Source organism: Acanthopagrus latus, chromosome 8 (assembly GCF_904848185.1).
Source record: "Acanthopagrus latus isolate v.2019 chromosome 8, fAcaLat1.1, whole genome shotgun sequence".
Taxonomy (NCBI): domain Eukaryota; kingdom Metazoa; phylum Chordata; class Actinopteri; order Spariformes; family Sparidae; genus Acanthopagrus; species Acanthopagrus latus.
In genome coordinates this window covers 25,538,221-25,564,435 of record NC_051046.1, presented here as the reverse complement: position 1 = coordinate 25,564,435, position 26,215 = coordinate 25,538,221, and the positions used below count along the sequence as shown (strand labels likewise).

The 26,215-nt window shown below is 41.0% G+C and overlaps 1 protein-coding gene across 1 annotated transcript; it reads right to left on the bottom strand.

Moving 5' to 3' along the window:
- Positions 1–5,181: 5,181 nt before the first annotated feature.
- Positions 5,182–25,405, bottom strand: calb2a (calbindin 2a). Its single transcript, XM_037105844.1, has 11 exons — positions 25,202–25,405; positions 20,435–20,511; positions 20,262–20,351; positions 18,645–18,725; positions 16,275–16,331; positions 13,327–13,404; positions 10,996–11,051; positions 10,819–10,858; positions 10,126–10,179; positions 7,668–7,739; positions 5,182–5,997 (listed from the first exon to the last, which is right to left on the bottom strand). The coding sequence occupies exons 1-11, from the start codon at positions 25,293–25,295 to the stop codon at positions 5,881–5,883; spliced, it is 816 nt and encodes a 271-aa protein (XP_036961739.1). The 5' UTR covers positions 25,296–25,405; the 3' UTR covers positions 5,182–5,880.
- Between the last annotated feature and the right edge of the window lie 810 nt (positions 25,406–26,215).

Below are 26,215 nucleotides of genomic sequence, written 5' to 3'. Positions count from 1 at the left end.
TTCCCACTGTTGTTCTGGCTAATCCAATAATCAGCGCCCAGTTGGTAGTATTAGATGATCGCAAAGTCTACGTTCGTGTGCAGATTCCAGTCCCGGAAACATCCATCAGTAATCTGTTGAATCATATAACCGGCAAATGCAGAAGAGAATAGACTTCTTTACATTTCTCAAAACATGTAACTCAAAACCACAAACATCAACCTCGGAAAAGGTAGAGGAAGAGTCAAGGTATCACCAAAGTCAGTAACTCCTTGATTCCAGTGGACATGTCTCTGTTACCTGGCATATGTGACGTTGTTTTGTTCCATCCTCCACGCAGTTTCATATCCTCAGTGGGAGTGTTTCAGAGGCAGAGCGTTGTGCTTGCCTGATGTTGTTGACTTGCTCAGATTGTGTGTTATATCAATATTTCTCCTTGATTTTTGGACCTTTGCTGTGATTGAGTGGGCTACGGATTGAAATCATTTCATTATTTGTCTATTTTTAGTGTGTTTATTGTTAATATTTCTGACCTTGTTCTGCTGTTGGGTCTGCACGGGGGGGTTTATTTTGGAAAACTGACCTCATGCACTTCCTATGGTTAGGGTTGAATATGTGGATTTCACAAGGAATGAAGTGTTTGAACACACATGGGGTGGGAGTAAAGGACTTGTGGTTGAGGTGGGTGCCCCTTTTTTGCTCGAGCCCATGCTCCCCAGAACATCTGTGCACGTTCCTGACTACACATGGCGTCATTGCTGAACATCTCTCGTACTGATACTCTACTGTCGCACTCACTTAGCATCTGCAGGGCATCTGGTTTCAGCAAAGATCCTCTTGCTTCCTGCCAGCAGCGGGTGACAGACAATATAGCATAGTAAAATTATTGCATATCAACAACCAAACTAAATGCCAGTGGTGTCAGAATTCTATAGCCATTACATTGTGTGATCAACATTTTGTTATTGTTTGCCTATATTGCTGATATCATTGACCCCTCCACCACATTGTCAGTATGTTATAGACAGTTTACATACATTATAAAACATAAAACAGTAGGCAGCATATAAAATAACGTGACAAAAAACCATAATCAAATCTGCATTACAAATATATTTTAGATTGACTTTTTTGGCAAATAACAATGCATTTTGTACTAATACGTACTTATTTTGTCAAATAAACATGTTTGCTTCTAGATTAGATTGCAATTTTCCCTTTAAAGCAGATTGATAGCTGAGGAACAAAAGCTCATCCTGCATCTGTCTGAGAAGAGTCTTTTTCTCAGTGTGCAGGCTGCTTCCAGATGGGAGCAGAAGGCAGTGCTTAGTAAGACCCGACCAGGGATCGTAGAGGCTTCTCGCCTTCTGCACTGCTTTTAGTTCAAACACTTCCTGCAGCTGAGCGTAGGTTCGGCATTTGATTTAATCGCTAGTTATTGGCTTTTTCCCATATGCATCAACATATCCACATGTGCATTACGATTTTCTCATTTAGAAACCAGACATGGCACAAGGAATCACGTGAAACTAAATGTCATATGTAAACAGGATGATTGTAAGTGATGGCTTCACATATGATTGAACAGGTAAACAGAAGACATTATGTAGTAAATCATAAGGGTTAATTTCCACATGTAAAAACAGTCCCAGAGTTCTTTCAGGGTTCTTCTTCTTCTTCTTCTTCCTTAGTGATCTGCGGCACCCAGAGAGTGTCTTAAGAAGTTATACCTTTCCAAGCTGATGCAGAAGGTTCAGGAGGAGCTGGTGTCATTATTTCTATATTACTGACACAATATTGTGGGAGAGAGATTTATCAAGCATGGCTCGTGAGGTATCTACAGTTGTCAAATCTCTCAATGGCTGCATCTTCAGCAAAATGTTTAATTATGAAGTTCTTCTTTTTCCCCCCCAAATCTATCAGCTGCTCCTTTTTTTTTTTTTTTTTTTTAATGATGTGCGGTTGTGAGAAATTATTCCCACACCAATGCACATACTCCCTGAAGCATTTTCAAAGCACTCTACCCTGTTTGAAAGTCTTACGACGTCTGCTGAGTCATCTCTTTAGTTCATGACCAAACAATAATTAGAGATCTCACTTTGTCAAAATGAGTGAGACAGTAACCCGTGAGAGGGAAAAATGTGCGGCTGTTCGTTTCCATTAGGGATGATGAAGATGCTTTGAAATTACTGTGTTCAGGATCACGAATGCTTAACCTAAATGACAAAACATAATTTAGTGTTATACACAGGAAAATGTAGCATAATATTGTTCTTAGGGCCTTAGTTCTTAGTATGTAGGCCTAGCTGTGGTTTTTGATAGCAGTCAAGAGATTATGTATAAGTCCCACCTGAAAATTAAAGAGCTGATGGTCATCTACTGCAGAGTAATACACCGACCAGGGGTAAGTACCTCATACAACCCACATCAAAATACCCAAACTACCCCTTTAAGTGTCACCCTTGCTGAATTACTGCAATCCAGGCTTTTGCTGCAACAACCAGTTGGTTCTGTAGCTTTAAGTGGCATATGTTTGATAATGGCAACCATAAAACCATAAACATATACAGTGTATGTACTGATTACTGTGTAACTAAACATATTTTAGGCAGCTTTCAGAGTTTTGACTCTATTTTTACTACTGTTAGATCATGTTTTCACTAGGGTTGTTCCAATCTGTACTGATGATTTTATTTTTATTTTTTTTTACGTCAGAGCACAATTTGTGGCAGAATGCAGACACTACGCACCATTACTCTGGCAAAACTGTTGATAAATGTCTGCAGTGTGGAAATAACTTAAATTAGAAAGCAAAAGCAGTTCAACAGCGATATGTAATATCTGTAATTCAACCGTTTCGCGGAGCTGCATTTAAGGCTATGTCGCCACGTACCAAAACGATCTTTTTTTCCCTTGGCATCATTTCAAGAATATTTGCTTCCAAACAGATCCGTAGAAAACAACTCAACACGCTTTAGTTCATATTCCAGGCCTATAGGTGGCGCTTGAAATTCACCAAAACGGAGAAGAAGAGACGGATAGCGCATGAAACTTGCGCACTGTATACAAACAAACAGTAGAAGAAGAAACCGAACACGACAAGCTAGTCTGTTGTCCATAATCCTTTTTCGCTCAGTGTAGTTTCAGAGCAGCATAATATTTTGCCCTTGTAACCCTGATAGGCTCAATATCTTCTGCAGCATGAACACAAGCATGTAGTCCACCATTGTTGTTGTTGTTGTTATGAGACGGCGCAGGGTTAAGAGGTCTAAGGCTAGAGGTCAAGGGGTGGGGCGATGGCGTCATCAAAACGCAAAATATGCGGATTCGCCCTCCACATGAGAATGCAAGGGCTGCGTTTTCGGTTTTTTTCCACCCTGAGACCAGGTTTCAAAAAAGTGCGTTTACAGGATCCATGTGGACGATCAGCCAAAACGATGCAAAACATGTGTGTTTACATACAGAAGCGTTTCCATGTGGATGGCCCCTAATACTACTCGTTTGATTCGGCATATTAACAAACACTAAAAGAATACAACGAGTTCACTCGAGAGTTCAGGCAAAGGCACCAAAGCAGCAAACACTCACGGATGATACTTTCAAAAGTAAAGAGAATTTATCCTCAAGACAGCGACATGGCCAAAATGATTACAGAGAAGGTAATTAAATGAATCACTCTGGATAACCAGCTCATCTCCGTGGTAGAGGATCAGGGTTTTCGTCGTCATCTGGAGATTCTGAATCCCTGGTATTTTTTTAAGCATTTAACAATGTCTTGTGGCCTAGCTGTCACTTACCAATCTCACTTACAAATATTAAAAACGTCAGCTACATTCTTCTTTCAATACTATACTATGGTGATGTGCATAGTTTCCCTGTGCAGCTGCCTGTCATATAAAGATTTAAATGCCTCTGATTAATTGATGTGGGTTTGCACCAGCTCCACACTGAGATGGGAGCTTGTGTGCTTGCTGTATTATTCAGATGGCTTTAAAAGCACGTCAACTCAATTACAGGGGTTTTACGAGAAATATCATGTCCTGTCCTACTACCTCAGGAGTAACATCTCAGGCCAGGAGCCGGGAATACCCTGCACCTCGGATTCAAGTGGAAGAGCCGAAGGCTGAAGGTGTACCGCTGGAATTTCAGCCAAATATTTGGGCTGTCAGTTCAGATCGTTGTTAAGGTCAGGTTTTGTATATATTAATGCAGGCTCCATCCAGGTTGTGCAATCATGTTTCTACTGACATTTAAGCTTCTAAGAGACACGCCACATCATATTTTTAATATTCATGCTTCGGGCATAAATGTTTATCTTTTGGAGAATTCAATTTAATTACTCCCAATGGATTAACTGAATGACCGGATATAATCTGTAAATCCATTAACAACGGATTTTAAATCGACGTTGCCTGGAACTTTGACTCAGCTTTTGTTTTATGCAGCAATTGGGGTTTGTTTTTAGCAGCTCGGAGGGAGAAGTGTATTTGTTATGCTGCCTTCATTTCATTCACAAGATGGCAAAAAAACACAGGCAATGCCTCACAGTGCAGACTCAGCAATATCACTCTACTTGTTTCTTCAGTCATTTCCATTATGCAGCTGGGAGAAAGACATCATGCTGCATATAAAGCTGTCAGAGTCTACGGAGACGCAGCCACTATTTCTTCCGTCTTTTTGCTTCCACTGCACACTAAGCAATGCATTTGCGGGGAAAGATTTGGAAGCCACAGTTGCTGATGTTGGGTTGCTCAACACAGACAACCAGCATTAAATTCAGAGCCCACCTAAACCAAATTTACTGTAGCATTAAATTGTGAACTAGCTTTCCCTTGTTGTGACTCTACCCATCGTTAATCCTTTATATGCTAATGCTCCTGTATTGGAGGCAAAGATGTAGTTTAAAGGTGGGCTGGTTTGAAAAAAACAAGCAGATTTGCAATCAGGAAATGTCATTTGGAAAGAATGACGCAGCGCTGTTGAAATATTAAAACTGTAAGGCACAAGCACCAGTGGACTCACCCCCCAAAAAACGCAGGATGCCCCTTCCGGTGGACAAAAGGTAATAAAGTGCCCTCTAATCCTGACTTTCTGTGCACTGATGCCCCACCGTAGACAAAAAAAAGCACCTTTAATTTTTTTTCACCCCAGCCCAAGTCCAAGAGATGATCTCTTCATCTAGTCTTACTACCTTTCACTAAATCATCTTCATACAAGGTCAGAACCGATTGTTTATGTTAAGACAGTTTATTTATATTTTCAATTGACAGTATCAGCCAAAAACAAACATTGAAAATCCAAATCATATGATGGCAATGGAACCAGAGGGCTTCAGGACAATGGTGGAGAACAGGTGGAAAAATCAATACCAGTTCCATCACAGACTATAAATTAGATAAATTCAAATACAGCTGTCTGTAGTTTTCTTTGACTATATATCGTATCTAATGCAAAGTTGTAAGAGCAGGGGAACGGAGGGGTCAATAAAGCCAGGGTCAAGGGTTGAGGGTTATCAACGGGTCAAGAGGTCATCTCAGTGGAATGATGGGGTCGGTCTTTTGGCCAGGAGTTGCAAGTCAGCCACAGCATGGGCAGGGATGAGGTCAGGGAGGTTTAGGACATATGGGACAGTTAAGAACGTGAAAAGCAAAAGGTTTTAGACAGGTCATGGTCATGGTAGAGAGGTCAGATTTCAGAAAATAAGGGTTTAAGGGAAGAAGAGCTGTTGCGTGCTGACAGTGCACTTATCATTCATTCTGAAATTTGGGGAGGGGCAGGTGGGGGTGTCTGGCACATGCACCTGGTATATGTTGCCAGGCAGCTGAAAGTGGGTGTGATCACGGGAGAGCAAGGCAGGGCAGGCAGAGAAAATTAAGATACACAACAAGAGAGGAGGAAGAGTCACACAATCGGCTCCCTGCAGAGGACGATTTCCAGCTCGCCGCGGTAGAGCTTCCCTCCGTCAGACAGGCTCATGATGCTCTGCTTGTAGCCCGTCAGGTTCTTCACATCCACCTCCTGAACAAGGGAAAAGGGGTGTGGTTGAGGAAAGTATCACTAAAGTGGATACATTCTTTAATTTTGGATTACTAGTTAAGCTAAGCAAAGTTCAACCCATGGCATTCCACCAGTTTTTTCCTGTCACACCTTCTGCAAGTTACTTCCAAATCATTTTGGGACCTCCAGGGTATCAGAGACTTGGGATACACGTGTCAAGCTTTGTGTTATATACATGTTAATCTAATAGTGTTGGCTGATTTACTACATGCAATGTTTCAGAATTTTTTTAAAATGAAAATTGACTTCAAATAGAGGTAAACAAAAGAAGCCCACTGTTGTTTTTGATGTCTGAAATTGCTACTGGATAGAAGATTGCTAGTTGGCTAAAAAGTAAATTTTCAGCTTTTTAATGTTTCCAGTTGTTGCCAAATGAGAGCTGTGGAAAAGGGATTCAACCTGTCTGTTTAACAAACAACACTGTTCAATGGACAATCCTGTTACAATAACAAATACATCGTGATTGTTATTAAGTGTTGAGCCATTTAGCCCTTGATTTATAGTATAGTATAGTATAGTATAATGTAGTATGTAGTAATGTAGTCCTCCAACATTTGTTTGTGTTTTTATTTATGAATATTGTTATAACAGTCTTTGCCACAAACACAACCAGTGCACTTAAGTGTATTTTGATGTTGTAGTATTTTGTGACTTGATGCTTTATGCACAATGTCAACCAAAGTAAACATGACACCTAAATTTAGTTCACAATGTTGTGACTTGGACATCTTGGAAAAATAGTGTACAAGGTTTTTGCTTTGAGCATTCTGAAATCAAAACTGATTACACAGTGTAACGGCTGTAGGAAAATGACACCATCCGCATATAGATTGGCTCGCTTTTACTATGCTATTTGATCTGCATAGCTTTTCAGCACTGCTTTCTTATTCATACAAATGGGTATTTTACTCTGCCTTTTCATAGAGCTGAGATCAGGCTTTCTAGGTCAAATTGGGGTTCTTACAGTTGCTTTTGCAGGCTGCTGGCAGTAGCTATGTTGCTAACCCTGTCTTTTTGCGACAGCGGTGCCAACAGTAATACCACAGGAAAATGTACAGGGGTGAAATTTAAAAGTTTATCTGTTTACACTTTAGAAATGTATGTTTCTGAGTCTTTTGCCCTGCATTCATTTTCTGGCATCAAATCCTGACAACAACACTGAGAACTTCAGTGATGTCATCCCAAACGAACCTTAACCTCACTAACATTGTCTCCTGTTTCATCCTGGCCTGTGCCGATATATCGTACACATCCTGCATGGAGATGCTAAGCAGTTAATACGCTTCAGTCATTTGATGATACCAATAAAGCTTTTGATCTGGGCTTTAGCAGCACTAAGAATCATCAAGCTGTCAAGAGAAATCCTCACATGCACCTTGTTTGCTTGTTTGCATGTTTACCACTTCTATTATTGTGCTTCTGATATAAAGACAGCATGTTGTGCTGAAGAGTTATGTGTAAAATACAGATTTACATATATTTCCATTTTGTTTCCGTTCTGATCCAAGGTAGGTATGAAGAGAATACACAGTGGAAATTATAAGAGAGAAATGCTTTCAGATGCCAGAAATCTCAAGCCAGGCCACGATATGCACTGCTTTACAAATGCCTGTAGGAACTGAGCATCTCACCTTCTTGTTTTTCTGGTAGAGGTCTCGTAGCAGGGCGTCCAACTCCTGCTCATCGATGTAGCCATTCCCATCCTGAAAGACGTTGACAGACAGACACCACAAACATTATTTCCATCTCCATACATTTGGAAAGGACTGGAAGGACAGACAAGTTTACTGTAAAGATCTGAAGAAGCGAAACTTTAGCCTTACACCTGATTGTGTTATTTTCAGCAAAAGCCTGCATTTCCTTCTGAACAGTGTGCACCAGCTATATTTAAATCCTGAGCTGCCTTTCTGTGCCCTGCTCGACTTCATTCAATATTTTATGGCAGGGCTGTGAATTCATCGGCCAAATGGCCATTCAAGAATGATGATTTTAAAAGACTTCCCATTCACAACTCTGTAAAGGGGGTTATCTGTAAAGTCAACATGGAGCCACTTTGCTAATTAATGAGTTATGTCTCACAGTAGTGTTTAGAGCTGGAAGCCAAAAACTAAGTCCAACTCTGGGAAATTTTCCCTTGGCAGGAAACACAAAACCATGTTCTGTTCATCAAGGCTCAGTCTCAAGACGATTTCAGTGCTAACTGGCTCTCCAGCCTTATTTTTTACTCAGGGAGATGCTGTTTGATGTTTACAAAGCAAAAGACTGAGGTGTCCTAGATCTTGGGAATAAAGTGTGAGTTCTATTTATTTACACTTTAAGGATGAAAGATGAGCGACTCTGCAGGGTAACGAGAAGACGGAGCGACGTCAGGTATCAGTCAGCCTGACTCGGTTGCGTGCCATCTTACATTTAAGACATTTTCAAGGCCTCGCACAGTTTGGGGTTGAGGCACTGTGAGCCATGTTAGCGTTCAGCTGACCAGACACAGTTTGCCCTGCCCGTGATCTCTCAGTACCAGTGACAGCAGCTGCCTGTGTTTCAGCTGCAGGGGCTGAGCTCATGACAAAATGATGAAACTAATTACACACAGAAACGGTACTGCTCCGTTGGCAGAGAGAGTCTGCATGAATGGTGGCTCGTCTATAATTTAACATTCAACCCTGTTCTCTGCAAGCGAGATTGAGAGTGTTAGCCTTCAGTCCAAGCTGAGACATGTACTCGCACGCAACCTCCCCACTGCACTCAAGAACTGCTTTTTTTCTGACTTCTTGCTTCCCAACCTGAAGTCCAGAGGTGAAATATGCACTAAGGCCAAGACAGTCAATGGCGAGAAATATAAATCTTGTCACTGACTGTGTCAGTAAAAAAACAAATGACTGACACACACTATTGTCTGTAACTCTGTTCTGCTCTTGTCTGTCTTGTATCATATCACTCCCTGTCATCCCTCCCTGGCCGTCTACTGCTAATGTGGAAAATGTGGCCATTAACTCACCACTGCTCAACCACCCTGAGCTGTTTACGTAGGGACAGGTGCTGAGCTTAACTCATTTCCCTAGGTGGTTAGGGAGCGCCCAAGTTACAAAATTTGCATATGCAGGATTTTAACTAAAGGGAGACTCCAAAACAAACAGCGCTGAGTCATTCAGATTCAAAAGTCTAGACTGTTTTTTTGCAAAGTGTGCACTGTTGCGAGTGCAATGTCCTCTTACTTAACATTGTTAATATATAGTGTGTTTTCTTTCCCCCTGAATGCTCTCATAACAGACTCATATCAGCGTTCATATACCTTTTAGATGTAAAATTCAAGCCCCTTTCAAGCACTTTTGAGGCAAAACATTTCCAGACTCTCAAAGCCTTATATATTGAATATGAAATGTTACTATGAAGGCAACTGTGAACGATGAACTTGACAGTTTCCTTTATTCCCATAATACAGTATATTGCCACTTCCAAATCTATTCTAACTTCAATTGTGTGTTTTCATCACAAGTATTTTATTCTTGCTATTTTGGATGCCAGGAGACAGCAAACAAATATTTTTGACGAGAATAGATTTGATAGAATAGATGAGAATAATGAAAATGAAAATTTTGCATTTTCCAAACTATAAGACTCAATACTTACCTGACTAGGTAGTCCCTCAGTGTCCCACCCATTTTCAAGTTAGATTCTATTCCTCTAGGCTCAGCTAAATTCAGTTCATAGTTTCAAACACACCTCATTATTTTAACCGACAAATATTTAATTAACATTCAACAACAGCTCCCATTATGTTTTAATAGTTTCCCCATGGCTGAGACACATGGGAGACAGTTAAAATAACTTGGTAGCTGTTTTTCATCAATATGAACAATGAGGTCTTCACATGTTACTGTCCAGCAGTGTAGTCAATAGTAGCACCCTGGTTTTTCAAGGGTTAACAGTTTCAAGAACAACTTTTAAGATACTGTACTGTGGCAACTATACACAGAAAACTGAAAGCGAGAGGAGGAGAAGCTCACCCAGAAGATGGACCAGTGTGTTTGGAGAGTGTGGAAAATAAAAGACATCTATATTTAACACCGCTGACAATAAATAGTCTCTTACCTTGTCATAGTATGTGAAGATGGCATTGAACTGCTCACTGGTCAACTTGACGCCCTGTAAATAGAGGGGATATATTATGGCATATTGAAAAATACCATTTTCCAGTTCATGATTCAGTTACCACTAAAATAGATTTACATGCTTTGGTGCTCAAAAATCGCATCAGTTTTCTCTTCCTCCTTCTGAAATGCTCTGTTTTAGCTCCTGTTCCTTTAAGGCCCTCCTCCCAAATACCTAGTCTGCTCTGACTGGTCACCTCACACATGCCTGAGCCAGCATCACTAAACAGGGGTGCAGCTGTGCTAAATCAATTCTTACGCCACCAGACCAAAACTATGCAAAAGTGTGATGTCACAAAGTCACGGAATTAAAGACAAGGTTATTGTTGAGACATTTCAGGAGAAGTGTTTTCTGTAGCAGAGATGAGTTTATGTTGGTGTGGACTTTTTAACCCTGACATTGTTTCACATTTACAAGAACCTATAACAGTGTATTTAACACAATGAGGGAGAGGGAGGGAGAGTAAAAAATGTAAAAAAAACTTTACAGGTCTCCTTTAATTTTGATTACCACACTACAAATTGCTAAATATCAGCAGTCACAGTAAGATAGTATATCATAAAATAAAGGGGCTATTTAGTTGACATCTTAATGTGTAATTTTGTTTCTTTCCGCATCATCTTTGTTCCTTACCTCGAACTTGAGTAAGAAATTCTCCTGAACAGGGAGAAGCCTGTGGGAGAGAGAGACTTTATTAGTGGACACCAAATTTGTTAAATTATTCAAATCTGATGATGGCGAAAGAAAACCAGCACGCAGTATGTTTCAACATTTACATAGCGAACAGAGGCAAGTAAAATAGCACATTACCTTGCCATCTCTGACAGGCCCAACTTCCCATCTCCATTCAGATCAAACATCCTGAGCTACAAAGTGGAAGCAGAGCAGAGATAGGAAGGGACAGAGGAGAAAAACTGAAAGGAACGTTTTTTATAGATATGTGCTGTCAAGATGAAAGCAGATGCGTCTCATGAGTTTCATAGACAGAGAAATCGAATGGACAGCCATAACGTTTCTACCTTTATTAAAAACCACCACTTCTTTTTTCTACAACTCATAGTTCAAGCTATTTACCAGAGGACCAGTAAAAAGAGAGTGTCCATAAACCTGTTTCAGACATTTCAGCTAATGCAGTGGATAGGGATTTTTTTTAATTTCTCTCTTAAAGGGCAGAGTGGAAAATAGAATACAAAAGCTTCCAAAAATCGGATTTTATATTTTTTCATCCAAAACTGAAGATTCAGTCATAATCTCCAGTTGAGAAAATATAGCATGGCTCCAGAGTATTCATTGGGTGCAATCCCATTCCCGGGAAGCCCAGAGAGCCCAAAGTAATTAGAAAGATGTTATTTCCGCCCACTGTAGCTGCTAAGCTAAAAGCGTTAGCGCGCACCCCATCAGCAGTGGGTGCATAAACTTGACAAACTTGACCTGACATGAGTCTTTTCAAATTAGTTTGGGCTGTAGGGGCTTCTGGAGACTTGGATTACAGTTGACTATCTGTATGTAGCCATTTAGTGGATTTTTAAGTTGTTGGTTTTTTTTTTACATTTTAAAACAAGTCCCCATCTACTTCAGTTATTGAGGAGAATGCAGCAACGCAGTTTCACTGTGAAGCTCTGCAAATGTTTTGTGGTCTACGAAACTTCACCTGACTTTCCATCGGCATGGGGGTGAGGAGATGATGACTAAATTATATGCTTAAATGTGCTTTATGTATGGTCTGTCAAAATAAAAGGTAACAAAGATCATCTAATAATTGAACACAATGTGGTTGCACATGTTTTCATATATCTATATCTATATCTATATCTATATCTATATCTATATATCTATCTATATATCTATCTATCTATCTATCTATCTATCTATCTATATCTATATCTATATCTATCTATCTATATATCTATATATATGTATATATAAAATAAAAAGATTAATGTATGAAACGATTAATTTAAAATGTTGACATTTTCTTGACAAAACTATTATGATACTCGCAATAACCAAAAGAAAAAAAAACTTATTTACCTGTCTTACCTTTGATGAAGCTTCTTATTTTCAGGGTTAGGGTTAATAACAAAGGGCTGTCATGATTTGGATTTTGGTTTGGTCATTTCCTGTGTCTTTTGTAGATCATATTCTCATCTGTGTTGTTTCGACCTCCTATCTTTATCTGTTTTCCCCGCCCTTTTTTCTGCTCACCTGTGATTTACATTTTTCCTATGACTTTTCTTTGCCTTCCTTTTTTGTTTGCACTTTGGATTTTGGACATCAATGTATTATTACTGCTAACTTTTTGTGCTTTTACCATCCTGCTTTTGTGTGTCTTGCATTTGGGCCCCTTTTTGATAAACTCTTAACAATGGCTTTGCTAGCATTGTGTAAGTATTTGATTTCATCACTACAGCAAAAGTCCAGCAGCAGCAGCAGCAGCACCTCAATGATACTGTTGCCCAGGTTTTTAATTCATGTGTATTATTTCACAAATATCAATCAACTTGCTGTTTTCCCTCAATTATCGTTTTTACCATCTGTGACTCTAATGTGTAATAAAGATATGAAGAAAGAAAAAATGACCAAGTGTATCTATAAGCGCGTTGAGGAAAAATGCACTCTAGCAAATCAGGTCAGGTCAGCCCTGGGCTATTCAGGAACAAGCAGATGTTATAGCACATCTGGGCTGTAAACACTCAACCGGCAGGATATGATGGGTCACAACCATTCAGTCGCACTGTGCCGCTGCCACCAACACTCAGGTCTCTGAAGTCCTCCAGGACAGACAGACACGAGACATATACCCATCATAAAGAATTCATATGACTCACAGTGTTTCTGTAAGATTGTATTGGTATTACCAAAGTTTTACTTTTTATATTAGTTAAGCCATTTATAGTTTTTTATGACTTTGAGAGACTCAGTTTGGTACTGGATGTATTTTATGAGCTGATGTGAGCAGTGTCCTGTTTGAGAAAGAGGCAGATTGTCCTTTGAACTTTTAAATTAGCAGTTAATTACTGAAATGTGTGTGTTTTGATGAAAATCAATAAATAAACTTATGATTCTGCATAAGGTATAGCACAAAACAATAGTGCTATATTCTTGGCGGTGTCTGTTGGTGAGTGTATTCAAGAGTCTTACTATGGTCTGTGTATACTCCTGGAGCTTCTGGTCATCGTAGTGTCTGTTAGCCTTCTCCAGCAGGTCTGATAGGAAGCCCTGAGGAAACATACACAAGTGAATGAAAAAAGGACAGAAGAAGAACAGGCAAAAGTATGGCATATACAGGGTCTACGATTTCATCTCACATCATTTCACCAGAAACTCACAGCTACGCAAAAGCTTAATGAATATTTGGAGATTCAACGTAACCATCTGATGTCACAGATTTTACAGACTTAACACAAATTGGTAAAAATTTGGTATCAGTTTAACCTTTTCAAACATTCATCTTTCAGTATTTAAAAATATGGACCGCAAAAACAGCAGTCTCCTCACTCACAAACCTGAAGTACTGTTAAATGAGACGTATTATGCTCATTTTCAGGTTTCTAGGTTACTACTAGAATACGTTTACATGCTCTAGTGCTCACATCAGTTTTCTCATACTGTCCAGCACTGCAGCACTGTATTCCTCCATTATGTGAAATTCTCTGTTTAAGCTCCTGTCTCTTTAAGGCAACCTGCACAAATACATAGTCTCCTCTGATTGGTCACTTCACACATGTCTGAGCCAGGACCACTGACAACAACAGAGCAGCTACATTAAATCAATTTGTACGCGCCAAACTAGCTGCTAGACATGAATTGCGTAAATGTGTGACGTGCTGACGTAGTATGAAGTCATAGAGTCGTGGAATTAAAGGCGGGGCTACTGACGAGGCATTTCAAGAGCAGCGTTTGCTGTGGGAGAGTAAAACTGATGTAGCAGTAACATGGACTCAAATATTAAAAGTAGAAGAAATAATTGTTTAGAGCAAAGTTTAGTCTCTTCAGTTTTGGTGACTGATTTCAACATTAATTGATGAGGGAAGCAGAGAAAAATATTTTTAAAAAAGTAAGGAAAATAAGAGGGTAGAGGGGATTAAGGTCAGATGGATTGAGAAACAGACACAAATGACGACAATGATGAATGAGCAAAAGTATCTTGTATCATGAATTTATTTTGTTTTGTATGTGAAATAGTCATCTGCAGAGTAAAGAGTAACTTCAGTCATCATGTACATTACATTCAATGCAGTAAAATAGTGATGAAAATTCAAATGAAGCTACTGCAGTACCATTATCCCAAATGTATTAAGCTGAGTACTTGAGTTGATATACACAGACATTTTCCGTGTCAGCTCACCGGCATGAGGCGAGACAAATGTCTGCCTCCTGTGATCTCATCTGCACTTTTCTAAAGGTTTCAAAAAGCCGCACTGGAGGAACTCATCTGCACCTGGTCAGAAATGTGATGCCGTAACAGCCCAGGCAGCCTAATCTGTACATCTGTACGTGATGCTGATCACTGACTCTGTTAGTGTTTTCCTCCCCTGTGTGGAGCACTCCCCTTTATATAATTTGACACAATATTTCCAAAAGGTGTTGGAGTGAATAACATTTGTGCATTCTACAAAAAATGTTCGCATCTGAATCCTCACCTGAAAAAACACAGTCATGGTCATTGAGGAATTGCCTGTGTAGCAGCCAATTAACTCTCCCGGGTCAGAGCTGCTGCCTGGCTTTACCCGCCCATATGCTCACATGTATCAAAAATAATGGCAAATTAAACTGAACATCCTCAGTGTCAATTATTTTGAAATGTTGATTATCTGCAGATGTTTTTAGCTTATATGTCTCTTGATGACTCCTAATGGTGCAAAGACTACAGCGTGGATTATCACTTGCTTATTTTTACTTGATTTCTTTGAAATCTGATATGTGAATAAATATTTTCAACAGTTCTGAGTTGGCTGATAAGATTAATACCACTCTCATGAGATATGAAGCTAGTGCTTGCAATCAATCAGCTTAGCTTAGCATAAAGACTGGAAACAGGGGTGGCGAGCTAGCCTGACTCCATCCAAAATCTTCTTACTTGTGCCTCCAAAGCTCCCTCATGAGCACATCATATCTAGTAGTTTGATCCCTATAATAACATAAAAGCCAAAATAACAAGTTGTGGCTTTACAGGGTGTTATGTGCTACTCTTTTGTGGCAACAAACACTCCAGCAACTGGGGAACTGAGTGCTGTAGTTATGAGTCCTGAAGCCTGAAAATCAGTTAGCACTTCTGGTACCCTCCCTTCAAAGTCAAAGGCTTTTTGTCGAGAGAACCAGGGCCATGCTATCTTCCAGGCTAGCCTACAAAAATTCGCCATTGCTATACCACGCCATGCCAGTAGTTTTGTCCAGATGCTTGTTGGTGTTAACCTCTGCTTGCAGTCTTTAAGCTACGCCAACTTTACTTTAGCATTATAACTAGCATACAAACATCCAAGTGATTTCAATATTCTCGTCTAACTCTTGGCAAGAAAGCTAAGCTGTACTGAAATTATTCCCTTTGGCACACAGAATCATTACTATTGCTACACAGGATAGTTACTGATTAGAATACATTACATCTAGGAGGTGATAAAAAAAAAAACATACATGTACTCAAGTTAAGTCTATTTTAATATTTAAAATGAATCAAAAGTATGGAAAAAACATTGAGGAGATGAACTGAAAAACATGACTTTTAGAATACATTAATATGATGCAAATGTTTACAGGGAGAGACGGGGGATATGGTTTTAGCAGCTATGTAACCCCTCAAGCAGTTACTAGCCCACTAGTTACAGTTTAGTGGGGTAGGTGCTCTTTTACATGTGTGCGTGATGCATTTGAATGTGTGTGTGTGGGGGGGGAGAAAGACAAACAGACATAACAAAATAAAAATACGTATGACCAAGAAAGCAAATGAATAACATTTGTAAAAAAAAAGACACAGTTATGCTAGCCTTTGGGATGCAAATGTAGATATATGATCAGAACTTGGATGGCAGCAGTTTCCATTAAAAAGATGCAACATGCTTTATCATTGAGCATTACAATTTGCAACATACCTTCAATTCATTTGCTTCAATGTAGCCACTGCGATCTGTATCATATCGCCGCCATGCCTAAAGGAAAGCGACAAAACAAAAAAATGTCGTATTAACGGTGCTTCTTCAGCGCTGATGCACAAAGCATCAGCCTTCTGTGGAGTGATTTACATTTCCCATCCCCCGCCCCCCAACATTAATTCTCTCTGATCGAACCCAAGCTTTTAACTGCACTAAGAGTTTGATTTTTCCCTGCTGCAGAGAAGAAATCATTCCAGGGAGGAAGACCACAAAAGCCTGGACTGTCGCTGTTATCACACGGTTTGCAATACGATACCATTCACCCGCACACTGAGTGGAGGGCAACGAGAGACAGAGAGAGAAATGATGGGGGGGGGAGAAAGTCATTTTAATGAATGTTTTAATCTAGCAGCTGTCCCTGTCCAAAGAAGAGGCTCCTTATCAAAGATGGATGGCCTTCCCCCTTTCTCCTTCTCCTCTCCTCCTCCTCCTCCCCCTCTGCTCCTCCTCTGGGCTCTGCAGAGAGGGGCTACAGTGGTGTTATCCATTATATATGACTCTGAAAATAGAAGGTTCTGCTTCCTCATTCTAACACTTTAAAAAACCCTCCGCCCACTTCCTCCTCCCCGCACCCTTCAACAAAGACTGATTAATCCTCCTCTCTTGCTTTATGTTCTCAAACTCCGGCTCTCAACTTCCCATCGACATTTCATTTACGTCCGCTCTGTTCCAGCTCTCTCTCGTTTGCCCTTTGTATCCTTCTCTCTACACACCTTCTCTTTCACTCATCCTCCTCCTCTCATTTCATTATTTCTTTTCAGTATGACACAGGAGACAAGGACAGTCCCTTCCCCACATGTAACTGGTTTCTAATTGGCTCCATTCTTTCATCGCAGCACATCTAACATGGAATCTGCCATTTTCTTATCTTCTGGAGGCATTTCGTGGAATAAATGATTTCCTTTTTTCTAGTACCTTTCAACACATCTTGCTCTGCTGAAGGCTTTTTGTTACTTCTACAATCCGCTATTCATAATTCAAAGCAGAGCTTAACTTGTTTATACCATACTTGGACATTTCCATATACAAATGGTTTCTCAAGCACACAAGTTGGCTTGAAATGTGAAAATACATCCAGATAGACCACCTAAGAAGTATCTTACTGAGCTGATTTCCAGCGGGTTAACTGTTTACTACAGATAATTTGGACGTTTGGTATGCTAGCTGTTGACTTGCTTAATTAAAGTGTCCGATATATTTCTGTGAAGTTACTACAGATTACAGTACTCGTATGTAGTATGTCATACTGTCGAGGCAAGAGTTTTCCAAATCTACCAATTGGGTTTTAAAGGCCATAACTTCACTTCAGTCAAACGTTTGATTTTATGTGTATCATGCCAGCTGGAATTTGAAAGTTATACGTGTTAGCTCATCTGCAAAACCCCTCTACGGTTACCCATAACAAGCCATAACTTCACTGCTCTGCGTTGAACAGCAGAAACATATTTAAACATATTTCTTTTGGGAGAACCAAATGCAGCCTGATTAGTTTGATTGTCCAGTTACTTAGCACAAGTTTGAATGCTTGGTTAATGTTATGGTGCAGTTGTTGGCGCTTCACAATTGACAAGCAACTGAATAGACGATGGATAATAAAAACAACAGCATTCTGCCGCTTCCTAGCGAACATTACTATCCTATTACATCCAGTATGTTTCACCTACAGGTTTAAATAAATGTGTCCAAGATGTGTGCTCATACTTTGGAATCATCTACCGCCTACCATCATATCTGTCAAACAGTAATGGTAATTTTAATCAGGTGAGATGATAACAATTTGCCTGATTCCCTACATCAGTCCCTACTGTAGGTATTGCAACCTGGAACACAGCAGTACGACATTTGAGCTTCTCACCTTGGTTGTGGTGTCAGAGGAAAATGGCCGCTGTGTGCATATGGTCTATTCTACAGTCGATGTTCATGATGGAACAGCTGTAGTTGCTCAACCACAAACCCTCAGCAGTACAATTGGACAACTATGTGCGCTGTAGGCAGACAGCCTGCGGTTTTCTTCTCAGACTACTCCAATTCATTCCACTAATTAGTTCACCTTCAACCATAGACAGGAAACTAATCTGTGAAATTAGCTGGTAGGTACAAACGAGAGCATGCAGGCTGTCTCCCCTTGACTGGTTGACCGAGTCTGCTCCATAATGTACGGTTGGCTAAGTAAGTATGTCCTGCCTGATGGCATTTCTTGGAGAACAGAAGCTTTTACATCAACACTTTTTTGTAAGGAACTGATCAAACGGCAGAGTTCATCAGTAGATGAATAAATACCGGTCCATTCACACACGATAAGAAACTTACCGCCATGAACTCGGCACTGGAGCTGACAAACTGTCTGAAGCAGAGCAAGAAGTTCTCTTCAGTTGGGAGAATCTGGGCCAGCTGGAGGGAGAAATGATGGGAAATGGGAGTGGTGAGAAAACAAAATGGTGGGGTCAATATGCTTCCAGAGAAGAGATGGAGACTGGGGAGCTTTCTGTCCGCAATACCTCAAATGGGAAACCCAGACATAAATAATAGAGAGCCATAACCTTGGAAGCGGTGCTATGCCTAACTTAAAACTATTTTTAAATATCATGTTTTTGGGTATTGAGACAAAGTCAGCCTTTCAACAACTGACAGGAACGATCATTTGCAGATTTCCCATGCGGGTGGTGGATTATTGATATAACAGAAGCTCTCCTTGCATCTCAAATCGCACTCAAAAAAGGGTAAAATTGAGGGAGAGCAATATCCTAAACCGACACTCCATTACGACTATCATAAAGACTGTATTTACGCATCGATTGGAATATTGACCACGCTGCTGAAGCCTCCCAGTTGTATCTGTTTGGCTCTGTGAATTATCTTTTTCTCACTCTCCACAGAAAGCAGAAATCTCAGACCTTATCTACTGTTGTTTTTTGGGTCTCACTCACTTTTTAGTGGAATCAACATTTAGCCTGTGGTGAATGCACATCAAAAAACCTACCTGCTGTGGCACTGCCTACAAGCAAAAGAGCTTTGTTAAATGACTTTATTGTTTAAGATACACATTTTTTTTCACTTTCATACGGAAAGTTATAGAAAATTACTGCCACACTCACATCTGTGTGGTAAGTATAAAGCTACACCCAGCAATAAGCTAGGCTAATGGAGAATGCACTGCACATGGTTGCTTATTAGCTTCACTTAGCAAAAAGACTGGAAACCAGGTGAAACAGCTAGCATAGCTCTGTTTAAAGGGAATATGTTTGTATATTGTAAATAGGTTGTATCTAATTGTTTAAAAAATAAAAAAGAGGTGTTTAAACAACATGTTGGGGTTTTATTCGCCTTATGTAGTAAGTAAAATGTTAGTCAACTTCGTGTGGTTGGGCCAGACTTCCACTCACCAGAGTTAATAGAGCTAGCTAGCTTATCTAAATTGTATTTTATTGCGTTGGCTGCTGTGCTGGAAATGAGTTAGCTAATAGCTAGCCAGTAGGGGTACGTGCTTGACAGGAGGCCACGCACAAAAAGAAAAAACAGTCCACTTCATCTCTGGTTCAGTATATCTGTTAAAAAACAAGGTGAGTAGGGTTTGATGTGGAAAAGTCATTTAGCCTGGCTAAAGAGACAGTCACACATGACCCCCGGAAAACAACATATTGTTGTCTGTGGTACTTCATCAAACCGATATGAGTGATAGTAATGTGTATAATAAAAAGTGATGTGGCTTCTCATTGTATTAGTAGACAGCTAGCTCCTGTTTCCCTGTTTAGTCTTTATGCTAAGCTAATGGTCAGCTATGGCTACATACAAGAGAGTGTTATTAATCTTCTCTCCTAACTCCTGACTGGATAGTGAACTAGTGTGCTTCCGAAAAAGTCAAACTACTCCTTGAATGAAAATGACAGCTTTCCAAACACAGTACGAGAGGCACTTTGACGTCCTTACCTCTGACATCTCAATTCGTCCATCTTTGTTCTTGTCGAACTTCTGCATGAACTCCTTCATCTTTTCTCTGAATGTGGGGTTAGATGGGTCCTAGAAAAAATAAAATTGTACTTAATATCATTGAAAACATTGAATCAGAATATCTGGGTTTATTTTCTGGTCCCTGAACTCACCACTCCTGCTCCTCTCCGGGCCGTCTCCAATTCCCTGAAGAAGTTCTCCAGCTCCTTCCCCTCGATGTAGCCATTGCCTGGAAGACAAACGGACAAAAACGGCGTGTAATCACAACATACCACAAAGGACCTCTCTCGGTATTGCTGACATGCAAAAACCCCATCAGCAGATGTGGTCACAGTGTCGAACAGATCCAAGCATGGCTCGCTTTTTGCCCGAGTATTGATTCAAACATGAGCCTTTTACCAGTAGCTCTCTTCCTTCCCCTTCCTTCTGGCTCGATAGATAAGGCTATTGACTGACACGATGCAAACTGATCACTCCTCAAAGACTGCGTGTTCACAGGGTTGTAAGCAAGGAGAGGCTATATATGGAAAATTGCTTCTCTAGGATTTTGAAGGTGATGATCCACCGGCAGCTTCTTTTATTCCACAAGGATCAATACTTCCTTCAGCAGGGGAGTTTGGCAAATGGGACGAATCAATGTGGATAACAGTGCTCTGTGACAATTGCAACCTGAATTTTTTTCTTTTTTTTGCGATGATACACTGTCATGAGGAACTGAGGCTTCAGGTGTCTTAACCTTGTCTCTGCTGCAAGCTATCAATCATTTTTGACAGACCGTCCCTTTTTTTTTTTTTTAAAAAAAGTGGCGATTGTCATGAGATGATGTCCACCATGCTCTTCCCCTTCATGCCAAATTTAGCTTGAGGATAATAAAGTCGGTTTTCTTGTTATCTTGTTTTGTACTTACTCCTGGTGCTCTGCTGCCCTGACAGCAATCTATTCAGAGGACAAACGAGTACGCTTGCTTCACCCAGGTAGTCTGTGAGCCTGTGCCAATATCCTATCAACAAGCACGCTGAGTGGCCGGACAGATGGCTCCAAACGATGTGACGAGCTGCTTCAATAAAACCCTGGAAGGCAGAGCTGCCTCATTAAGCTCTAACAAAGATTATTATGCCATCTACTTCCTCTCCCTCTCTCTCTAACTTGCCGTCGCTCTCTTGTCATCTTCTACCTAACTCCCTCTCCCCAAACCAGCCGACGTCTTCACCCCTTTGTTCTATCCATGGGCATTTTTTTGCATAAGTTTGTGTTCGTGTTAGTGTGTGTTGGGCATGCATGCATTCCCGAGTGATGTTATCAAAACTCGTGAAGACGAGCGCTGCCTCTTTTTCGATAAGTGGGACAGTAAAAGGCCTCGCTGCGATCGAGCCTCCCCTCCTGTGGGTCTTATTGACATTTAAGCGCTCTCGTGAGGGATGGATCTGCTTGATAATTAAACGGGGTAATATGTGATTGACTACGAGCCTAATTGCATAAAACGACAATAAAAATAGATTTATGAAAAGATTATGCCGGGGCGCTGTCATACATTCAATAAATGCGCCGATAAATCCATCCACCCTATTATATTTGTGCATAAGGGAACATCTGTTTGTTCTGCGCCTATTCAGACGGAGGATAAGTGCTCTCAGCTCCCAGCAGCCTTTAAGCCACGGCAATATGCTTAAGGTAGCCCGCGTGTTCTTTGTCTATGAGATGCTACACGGCGCTGGAGACTAATTACAGAGTGTCTGTCTTGCACTTTAAAGGTACACTGTGCAGTTTTGGGGAAGAAGAGACTTCTTTTTCCTGCCTAAACAAACTTAATAAACAAAGTCTCTTTGCTTTCATGACTGAATAAACTAAATACACAAACTGACCTTAAAGGACAGCACAATGTATACTGTTTTACTCTGTGTACATGTGGCGGACCCTGCCACCTTTCTAACTTCAAACTGTGTTCTGCAGACCTTATTTTCCTCTGAGAACAGCTTGTTTGCTCACTTATGGAAAAATACATACTTCTGAGTTTGTATTATTACCTCATTAATATTGTAAATATCCAACTTCTGAGTTTGAGCTTCTTCTCCAAAACTACACAGTGCCCCTTTAAACTGTGCAGATAAAAAAAAAAAAAAGTCCCTGCCAGTGGCTACATTTTATCGCTGAGTTCGACTCAGCTCAAGATCGTTCGATTTAAATGTCAAACAGCTAGTTTTATATGTCATAATGAGAGCACTCCCACCAACCTACTCCCATACACTTTGGTCCTTCTAGGCAAGCAGAAAAAAAACACACACTCTTCAGATACTGCGTCATAAAAGTCCCAGGAGACGCTGGTAAAGGCGTTATTTCCTCTACCAGTCCTCATTCAAAAATTCAACCCCAACAGAGGAAAACTCTCAAAGTGGGCAGTCGTGCCACCCGAGTGCATTTTTTTTAAAGCCTATATAAAGTGCATTTGCCTTTCAAAGGAGAGTGCAGCCCTGTCTATTCAAATGTTTGGCGTCTAGATTACGGCTGGGTGGATTCAGGAGGCGGATGCACGCTTCATATTCTGGATTTACATATCCAGGTTAATAAAAATAATTGACAGCAAATGCTCTATAATTAGCCAAAGGAAGCGCAGTCGTTTCCTTTTCCAGCTTTGAAGTGATTGAATTGAAACAAAAAAAAAAAAAGTAAGAAAAGAAAAGGGCTGACAGAGACAGCAGAGGAAGATGAGAGGGACGCAGAGCGGAGGAGCTCGCGAGAGACGCAATCCAGATGAGACTTGATCCGGGGGGCCAACAGGGGAATATGTGGTTTCATCATCTCTGGGTGCATTCGCCTCCTGTGTATTTTTATCTGCATCTCAGACATGCTTACTCAATCTGAGCAAACAAATTAGCTCTCCCTTTTTTCTTTCTGCCGAGCCAGAAGACACTCCCAGTAATGAGAGCAGAAATCAAACACTGTAGCCAAATCCGTTGATGCACAACTGGCTGGATTTGATTTGCAAAGTGGCTCTTTGCAAAGCACAATATGTAAAATACCTCCGCGGTATGGACTTGACAGAGCTGGCGGGTGGGACTGATCGGCCATAATTAGGCCGGAAAGAGTAATAAAGGGGCAGATGTGCCAACTTTGTGTGTGTGCTCTGATGGAGGAACCGAGCTGCTGGGGCCCTCCACCCCGCCCCACCCAACCCCACCCAACTCCACCTCATTGCACCTTGATTTCCCCGCTGAATACCTTTCAGCATGTGAGCAGGCGTCAAAAACAAATCGTGTTAATGATGAATTCCCGGGAGTGTGTGTGTGTGTGTGTGTGTGTGTGTGTGTGTGTGTGTGTGTGTGTGTGTGTGTGCATGTGTGTGAAACAAATCGGTGCCACATACTTGTCTAATCTGCAGGTGTGTTTTTGGACCATCTTAATCTGAGGGACTCGGCCTGACTCTTACAGTGAACTCTCTGCCTCCTCCTCGGACTGACCGCTGTGGACTTTTGAGTCCGTCCGGGGCTTTTCAAAAGGGTTTCATCAGCACTTTCATCAGCTCTCAGCCTGCCCTAAATCCACAGAGGAGTCTGCGGACCTTCAGCTGAACTGAGAGCTTGAGAATTTTCCATTATTTGACTTTTGAGGCTTCCATGACAGCTTGGCTGATGTGTTCATTTGAGAGAATAGGAAGTCGTCCCGTGTCAGAATGTCACACTGCAGCACAGACGCATGCACACAGTGATATTTGCAGAGTGAGAACTAAACAAATGTGTGCGGAGATGAACGGGACTGATGCAAGAGGAGAAGACACTGATCGAGATTGAGAGGGGAAGAACCTCTCTCTGTCTTTCTGTGTGTGTGTGTGTGTGTGGAAGAGGGTTGTTGAATAAATTAGTGCATGGGACAATCTCATGTTGACACACATCACATCAATATCACGCAAATCCATTTGCTAACCTACACAGGGCTTCTTTCGCTGCATGAAGAGCTCCACCACCTGACAGTCTGCAGGTATTGATGAAGCCTAAATAAGCCATTTTTTTTTTCTTTTTTAATGGCAAATGGAAATCAATACAGGGAGCATCAGTCAGAGGCAATTACTTATAGGTAACATCCAATCTGTCAATGATTACGGGCAACTGGCAAACGCAGAGGAGCCTCATTAAATGACGTATTGATTGCAAAACAACACTTTAAATCAAATTTCCTGCATTATTGGGAAATTAAAACGTCAGGGGGTACTTCACTGACCAGGAGAGGACTCATAAAGCTTGATAGACGGAGGAGATAAAGGCTGAATCCATCCAAACCTATAGATTCATCCGCAATGTATACACCACTCAGATAAATAATTTCCCTGTCTGGGATCATTAAAGTAATTCTATCTATCTATCTATCTATCTATCTATCTATCTATCTATCTATCTATCTATCTATCTTAAAAAAAATCAACATTAAAGCTCAATATTTGCACTTTGTCTGTGCATGCATTTACATAAAGTGAATAATAATAATAATAATAATAATAATAATAATAATAATAATAATAATAATAAAAACTCAGGGGTAGTGTGGGGTTCTTTTAAGCATTGTAATCTGGTCCGACATCAGCTCTTCAACAATATCAAAGATGTAAATTAGACACAAAATAGTCCCTCTCATATTCCTGAAATATCATCGCAACATGGCGTTGACAGAAATACAGACTTGTGACATTCTTTTTGATCTCACCGCATCACTTTGCCTCCTACATCTCAAAATTGTCGCTTAAACACCTTAAAGAACACAAACTTTCGCAGGGATCTTTTTTTTTCTTTCTTTTTCTTTCTTTTCTTCTGCAGGATGATGCATTTCACTTCTTTTTCACATGCCTTCCCGCCTGCATGACTGCGCCTCCCATCTCTGACATGCCACTCAGTCATCTCTCATAAGTTTGTAATAACTTTCAGTTGTCCTACCGTCCGCGTCGAAATGCTTCCAAATGTCGAGGAACTGGGACGCGGTGACCTCGGCCAGGTGCAGGTGAGGAGGCTGCTGTGCTTTATTTGCCATGATGCTCTCTCTACGGATGCTGCTGCTGCTGCTGCTGCTGCTGCTGCGGGTCAGACGCCAGGAAAAAAATCCGCTCCAAACTTTTCTGTGCCTCTTGGATCAAACACACCCCTCACTGTGGCCCCTGCGCGCCGCCCGCCGCTTTTTAACCCCGGCGCGGGAGCGGCAACACCGCCGCTCCGCCACCGGGGGCGCACTGCCACAGACCATATCCATCTGAGTCAGCGTCTGCATCTCTCTCTCTCTCTCTCTCTCTCTCTCTCTCTCTCTCTCTCTCTCTCTCTCTCTCTCTCTCTCTCTCGCTCTCTGTTTGTGTGTGTGTGTGTGTTCTTCCAGGCTTGATGTAGTTGTGTGATAGGACATCTCGGGCACTGCAGTGGATAGACTGCCGTGTGTGTGTGTGTGTGTGTGTGTGTATGTGTGTGTGTGTGTGTGTGTGTGAGATGCAGATAGTGAGCAGACGGTGTCTTTTGTTGCATCATCATGCTTTACAGTAGTGCAGTGTGCAAGCGTGCGCGTCCCAGCGCTGTGCGCTCCTGCATGTGTGCTTGTGTGTGTTCCCACATCTGTGTGTGTATCTAAGCATGCAGCTCCCCGAGCCTATCTGCCAGTGTGTGAGGCTTCACAGACTTAATTAGAACTCACACACTAATCACATTTCCCACACTGCCTCCAGCCACCAGTGATTAGCCCACGTAATAAATGTAAATTCTGTAAGAAAAAAAAAAAGAAAGAAAGAAAGAAAAAAGAAGAAAAAAAAAGGGGCGGAGAGGGTGAAAAAAACTTTTTTCATTAATGACCAGTCTACCGTGCAGAGGGGCAGGCAAAGCCACAGATCCTATTAGGAGAATGAGGATGAAAAAAAGTATACTCATATATATTTCTTCAACTCATTTACTGGAGAGGTGATAATATTCAGG